Source organism: Otolemur garnettii, unplaced genomic scaffold (assembly GCF_000181295.1).
Source record: "Otolemur garnettii isolate 467f Iridium unplaced genomic scaffold, OtoGar3 scaffold00131, whole genome shotgun sequence".
Taxonomy (NCBI): domain Eukaryota; kingdom Metazoa; phylum Chordata; class Mammalia; order Primates; family Galagidae; genus Otolemur; species Otolemur garnettii.
In genome coordinates this window covers 4,959,742-4,966,097 of record NW_003852526.1, presented here as the reverse complement: position 1 = coordinate 4,966,097, position 6,356 = coordinate 4,959,742, and the positions used below count along the sequence as shown (strand labels likewise).

At 46.6% G+C, this 6,356-nt stretch overlaps 1 protein-coding gene across 1 annotated transcript in view; it reads left to right on the top strand.

Annotated features, from left to right (window-relative positions):
- Positions 1 to 6,356, top strand: part of DPPA4 (developmental pluripotency associated 4) — a 37,937-nt gene that overhangs the window by 23,707 nt on the left and 7,874 nt on the right. The window contains exons 2-3 of the mRNA XM_023518211.1: positions 4,318 to 4,514; positions 6,293 to 6,356. The exon at positions 6,293 to 6,356 is cut by the window's right edge and continues 115 nt beyond it. Of these exons, the coding sequence (XP_023373979.1) occupies positions 4,318 to 4,514; positions 6,293 to 6,356 (261 nt within the window). The remainder of the gene's footprint in view (positions 1 to 4,317; positions 4,515 to 6,292) is intronic.

Genomic DNA, 6,356 nt, shown 5'->3' with positions numbered 1-6,356 from the left:
AGGCGCCTGTGGTCCCAGCTACTTGGGAGGCGGAGGCTGGAGACTCGCTTGAGCCCAGGAGTTGGAGGTTGCTGTGAGCAGTGAAGCCATGGTACTCTACCCAGGGTGACAGCTTGAGGCTCTGTCTCAAAAAAAAAATCCAAGACAAACTGCAACCTGGGAGCTAGAGGACAGGATTTGAGTTTTGTTCAAGACATTGAACTAACACACCTGAGCGCTCTCTGGGCCTCTATTAGAACGGTGTCATTTTAACTCTCCCTATTTTTTAAGACTTTCTGAGGTCCTTGACTCAGGACCACTCAAGAGTGTCCTTTGAGGTTTATGCAAATATAAGATTCGAATACAAATGCAAAGCTGCAATAGAGAGGTAAAAACGCCATATAGATGTTAATTTACACAGAAATTCCTCGTTTGGGGTATAGCAAAGATTTTTCTTTTCCTTTTCTTTTTTTTTGAGACTGAGTCTTTGTCACCCTTGGCAGAGTGCGTGGCGTCACAGCTCACAGCAACCTCAGATCCTTGGGCTCAAGCAATTCTCTTGCCTCAGCCTCCCAAGTGGCTTGGAGTGCAGGCACCTGGCTGTGTTTAGAGATGGGGGTTCTGGCTCTTGCTCAGGCTGGTCTCAGCCCGTGAGCTCAGGGCAGTCAACCCCGCCAGTTCACTCCTGGCTGAGGAACCACGCCCAGCCCATACCTAAGGTGCCTTTAGCTTGTGTGTCCTTATGTATGTTATGCAACCTTGGGGCTTTAGCTTCTGCATCTGAAAAATAAATTGTAGCCAGATTGCTATGAGGATTAAGTGAAGGAAAACAAGGAGCATGCCAAGCCAATACCTGACATAAAATAGTAGTTCAGTACATATCAGCTTATCTGTATTAAACAACTTTACCCCACCACTCCTTCATTTCTTTTAATTCAATTGTCTTTTTTTTTTTTGAAGGCAGTCTTGTTCTATTGCCCAGGCTCTCATGTGCCTTGGCATTAGCCTAGCTTTACAGCAACTTGAAACTCCTGGGCTGAAGCAGTTCTCCTGCGTCAGCCAAGACTACAAGAACCTGCCACAGCTGGAGGCAGGTGGCAGAGAAGATGGTAGCTGAGCCTGTAATCACAGCACTCGGGGAGGCCAAGGCGGGTGGATTGCCTGGACTCAGGAGATGGAGGCCAACCTGAGCAAGAGCCAGACCCCATCTCTAAAAATAGGCAGGCACCTGTAGTCCCAGCTACTCTTGAGGCTGAGGCTGGAGAATCAGTTGAGCCGAGGACTTTGAGGTTGCTGTGAGCTGTGTACTCTACTCAGGACAACAAAGTGAGACTCTGTCTCAAAAAAAAAGAGAAAGGGTCTCGCTCTTGATCAGGCTGCTCTTTATTTTTTTTGCAGTCATTTAATTTTTTTTTAATTTAAATTTAGAGTAACATGAGGGTACAAGGACTCAACTACTTTTTTTTTGTTTTTGAGACAGAGTCTCGCCCTAGGTAGTGTTCCCTGGCATCACAGCTCATAGCAACCCTAGACTCTTGGGCTTAAACGATTCTCTTGCCTCAGCCTCCCAAGTAGCTGGGACTACAGGTGCCTGCCACAACACCCAGCTATTTTTTTTTTTTTTTATTGCAGTTGTCATTGTTTTAGAAGGCCTGGGCTGGGTTCTAACCTGCCAGGGCCACTGTATGTGGCTGGCGCCCTTACGCACTGAGCTATGGCACTGCCCAACTCAACTACATCTTTTTTTTTTGAGACAGAGCCTCAAGCTATCCCCCTGGGTAGAGTGCTGTGGCATCACAGCTCACAGCAACCTCCAACTCCTGGGCTCAAGGGATTCTCCTGCTCCACCTCCCAAGTAGGTGGGACCACAGGCGCCCACCACAACGCCTGGCCATTTTTTGGTTGCAGCCATCATTGTTGTTCGGCGGGCCTGGGCTGGATTCTAACCTGCGAGCTTAGGTGTATGTGGCTGGCACCTTAGCTGCTTGAGCCACAGGCCCTGAGTCTCAACTACATCTTGAACTTAACCTTGGCAGCTCAGGCTGCTCTTGAACTCTTGACTTCAAGAGATTGTCTCACCTCCACTTGTCAGAATGTGAGGATTACAGGTGTGAGCCACCACACCACTCCTGGCCTTATTTTTTATTGAGTGCTGTGATTAACAGGAAAGATATTTCTACCCTTAACATAACAGCTGCTCCACGGTTGCAATTCTCCTAGCCTCAATTCCCAATTGTCCCAAATTCAGCCTGTTTTAATCTTTCTCCTCTCTGCCTCTCAGCTGCAGCTTCTAACATAGAATCACTTAGGGAGCCAGGGCCTCTAATGTCTTAACACATTGTGGACCAGTTTTATGCAGAAACTATCCAGGTTTACCAGTTAGCATTGTGTTAATGGAGCTTACTGTGAAATACATTATCAGGCATTGTTCAAATCACACAAACGAATGTAAAACTGCAATTGATAGGTAGTAGAAATGAAGCAATGTGGGCTGGCTCTAGCTAAGCGGTTCCCTTGCAACTTTGATTTGCTAAAGGCATACAGTCCCGGAGGGCGCTCCCCAGCCTTTTAAAAAAAAAAAAAAATGAGGCCCTGTCAAGTAGCTTTGAGTTGGTTTGGAAGAGATTCCCAGGTGAAATAACATGTGAAGTGAGACCCGTTAAAGGAAGTAAAATTTTTATTTTTTATTTTTTATGTATTTTTTTTTAATTTGAAGTTTTTTGGCCAGGTCTGGGTTTGAACCCCCACCTCCAGCACATGGGGTGAGCGCCCTACTCCTTTGAGCCACAGGCTCCGCCCTATTTATTTTTATTTTTGAGACAGTCTCACTTTATAGCCCTCAGTAGAGTGCTGTAGTGTCACAGCTCACAGCAACATCAAATTCCTGGGCTTAAGCAATTCTTTTGCCTCAGCCTCCTGAGTAACTGGGATTACAGGCGCCCACCACAACCCCCGACTATTTTTAGAGATGAGGTTTTGCTCTGGCTCAGGCTCGTCTTGAACCTGTGAGCTCAAGCAATCCACCTGCCTCAGCCTCCCAAGTGCTGGGATTAAAGGAGTGAGCCTCTGTGCCTGGCCCAGAAGAGTAAAGTTTTCAAAGTGTAAATACAAGAGGAATGGAGGCCTGAGCTGAGGAGTGTCACTTCAGACCAAAGTACGAACTTCATCAAGGAAAGGAATTGGAGCTTGGGAAGGAGAGCAGTGTGGGGTAAGGCTAAAATAAATGAGAAGGCGGGGTAACTGTAGCATGGTGGTTACTGCGCCAGCCACAAACACCAAGGGGGGAGCGGTTCACACCCAGCCCAGGCCAGCTAAACAGTCACACCTGCAACAACAAAAAATAGCTGGGTGGCGCCTGCAGCTCAGTGGGTAGGGCACCAACCACATTCGCCCAGGCTGGCGGGTTTGAACCCAGCCGGGACCAGCTAAATAACAATGACAACTGCAACCAAAAGTAGCCGGGTGTTACGGCAGGCGTCTGTAGTCCCAGCTACTTGGGAGGCTAAGACGAGAATTGCTTAAGCCTCAGAGTTTGAGGTTGCTCAGAGCTGTTGGATGCCACAGTGCTCTACTGAGGATGACATAGTAAGACTCTGTCTCAAAAAAAAATTAACGAGAAAAGCCTGGTAGGTTCTAAATGATACTTATTTTTATCTTCATGGTAAGAGCAATAAACCTCTGGTGGGATATAAAGTTTTGGGGGAGGGTCAGTTTGTTTGAGACAGGGTCTTGATTTATCACCTAGGCTAGAAGGCTTAGAATGCAATTCCCTGCAACCTCAGACTCCAGAGCTCAATCAATCCTCCTGCCTCAGCCTCCCAAGTAACTGGGACTATATGTACCCCCACCCCCAACCCTGTGCCCAGCTAATTTTCCTATTGTAGCGATGGGGGTGGGGGCTCTCTGTTCAGGCAGTCTGGAACTCTTAAAGTGATATCCCTTCCTGCATCCCCCTCCCAAGGTGCTGGGAATGCAGGTATAGTGAGCCAATGCACCTGGCTAGGAAGTAACATTTTAATACAATTTATTTGGAAGTGGTCATGAATGAAAGAACAGGAAAAAAATCTGGGTGAGAGAAATAATGGATGTGGTAAGTAGCTTAAGGGCATTTTCCTCTAAGGCAGGGACTAATTTTTCTACTTTTGTTTTTGTTTTTATTTATATTTTGTCTGTTCTCGTACTACTTTCAAATTACTTTCTGTCATTTATTATCATTGCTTCCATTTCTTCCGAATGAAACCAGGCATTAGGATAATACCTAGAGCATTCAGCAGCTACTGTCTTGATGCCTTAAAGTTTCCTTAAGGCAGGTAGTGTAAGTGGTGGTTCTGACACCAGAGAAATGACTGACCATCTCCTCTATTCCCAGTGGAATTCCATGGAGAAGGCCAAAGAAGAGTGTGGAAATTACAATATTGACGACACAGCAATAGAAACTTGCTTGGTAGAGGACCAGCAAGCTTCAAGTCAACAGAATATACTTGATATGCCAGCAAAGAGGACAAAACGAAAAAAATCTGTCAAGGATGACAAAGGTAGGAGGTCTGCGAATTGTATACGTTCATGGAAGCCTCTCTTAAAATTCTCCTCCCTGAATACTTTTTTTTTTTTTTTTCTTGAGACAAGAGTCTCAGTATGTTGCCATCAGTAGAGTGTCACGGCTCACAGCAACCTCAGACTCTTGGGCTCAAGCAATTTTCTTGCCTCAGCCTCCCAAGCAGCTGGGACTATAGGTGCCCGCCACAATACCCAGCTATTTTCTGTTGCAGTTGTCATTGTTGGTTAGCTGGCCTGAGCCAGGTTCGAACCCGCCACCTTCAGTGTATGTAGCTGACGCCGTAAACACTGTGCTATAGGCTCCGAGCCCCTGAAGACTTCTTTTGGTCACCTTTGCTCTACCTGATCTTTTGGTCACCTTTGCTCTACCTGATCCCTTTCCCCTCTATCAGAACCCCACAACTGTTGGGTTCTGATGATGATCATTTTGCCTTCATGTGGTGCTTGGAGTTCAGGCTCTCAAGGTGCAGTGATATAGGGGGCAGATAGCTGTCAGCTGTCAGTTTGAAGACCCACCCTTGAAACTTCGCTTCCTGTTATAAAACTTAGGATTATGCACCTAAATGGGTGGGGGAAGGGTGTAATTTACATGGAATAATTCGGTAAGACACCTAACACTACACCTGGCAATGTGTACCCAGTAAACCCTAATGACAGCTAGTGGCATCACATATAGTCTGTCTCGGAGGTGTGTTCTGGAAGGGCTCACTGGATGGAGAGTCTGAGAGGCTCACCAGCTGGAAGAACTTGTAGTGAAACTGGAATGTTGCCCTAACTGGGTTGGCTAGCAGAATTGTGGGTTGTGCCACTACAGAGTTAAAACATTGAGTTCAAGTGGCTAAGGCGCCAGCCACATACACCTAAGGTGGCGGGTTCGAATCCCCAACCCTGGCCCGCCAAACAACAATGATGGCTGCAACCAAAAAAATGGCCGGGCCTTGTGGTAGGCGCCTGTAGTCTCAGCTACTTGGGAGGCTGAGGCGGGAGACTCGCTTGAGCCCAGGAGTTGGAGGTTGCTGTGAGCTGTGAAGCCATGGCACTCCACCCAGGGGGATAGCTTGAGGCTCTGTCTCAAAAAAAAAAAAAAAAAAAACATTGAGTCTCAAACTATGCTTGAAAAAAAGTTAGGGGGCTCAGTGCCTGTAGCTCAGTGGCTAGAGCACCAGTCACATACACTGGGGATGGCAAGTTTGAATCCTGCCCAGGCCTGCCAAAAAGCAATGACAACTATAACCAAGAAATAGCCAGGTGTTGTGGTAGGCGCCTGTGGTCCCAGCTACTTGGGAGGGTGAGGCAAGAGAATCCCTTAAGTCCAGGAATTTGAAGCTGATGTGAGCTGTGACACCACAATACTCTACCGAGGCTGACATAGTGAGACTGTCCCCAAAAAAAAAAAAAAAAAAAAAAATTACGGATATTAGTTGTCTGTGTAGTATTGGTGGGTGTGTATTTTCTTCCATGGCAAGACAAGTCACTGCTGAGTATTTACAATCTCAAGTCAAAGACTTCAGTTATTCCCCTGGGGTGGGGGTGCTGTCCCAAGAGCAGCCACCTGGGTTCTGTGGGTTGAGAGGCTCACAAAGGGCAAGTGTCTGAGCAGGGGGCAGTCTTAGGAATTGAAAAGGTGTTTAGAGATACTAAGTCCTGGGTTAGAGGGAGGTTGGACTACGTGGTATAAGGACAAAAAGTGATTGTACTTCTGAAATTTTTAAAAGCTACACGGAGCTGTCAGTAATTTTATTTTATTATTATTCAGAGTTCTGCTACCCCCAAAAGAAACGTGAACATAGTGATATGCCAAAACCTCAGAGGAAGGTGCC